The 379-nt window shown below is 65.2% G+C and overlaps 1 protein-coding gene across 1 annotated transcript in view; it reads left to right on the forward strand.

Annotated features, from left to right (window-relative positions):
- Positions 1-30: 30 nt before the first annotated feature.
- The window catches only part of BSX (brain-specific homeobox), a gene marked incomplete at its 3' end in the record, with an annotated part of 1,467 nt that continues 1,118 nt past the window's right edge, over positions 31-379 (forward strand). Inside the window, exon 1 of the mRNA XM_010021511.1 lies at positions 31-366. Coding sequence (XP_010019813.1) covers positions 31-366 — 336 coding nt within the window. The remainder of the gene's footprint in view (positions 367-379) is intronic.

Below are 379 nucleotides of genomic sequence, written 5' to 3' on the forward strand. Positions count from 1 at the left end.
TCCTCGCTGCCCAAGGGGACCACAACCGAAATGAACCTCAACTTCACCTCGCCAGTGCACCCCGTCTCCGCGCCCAGGCCCACATCCTTCTTCATCGAGGACATCCTCCTGCACAAGCCCAAGCCCTTGCGGGAGGTGCCCCCCGAGCACTTCCCCGGCTCCTTGGCCTCTCGCGTCCCCCTCTTGGACTATGGGTACCCCCTGATGCCAACCCCGACCCTCCTGGCGCCTCACCCGCACCCTGCCCTGCACAAGCCGGAGCATCACCATCACCCCTATTTCCTCACCACCTCGGGTAAGTGCAGCCCTTCGCGGGAGGAACCTGCGGAGTTTGTGACCAGGTGGCCCCAGGGAGGGGGGACTCAGGTGGGGACAAGAG

This window comes from Nestor notabilis, unplaced genomic scaffold (genome assembly GCF_000696875.1).
Source record: "Nestor notabilis isolate BGI_N333 unplaced genomic scaffold, ASM69687v1 scaffold23259, whole genome shotgun sequence".
Classification (NCBI taxonomy): Eukaryota; Metazoa; Chordata; class Aves; order Psittaciformes; family Psittacidae; genus Nestor; species Nestor notabilis.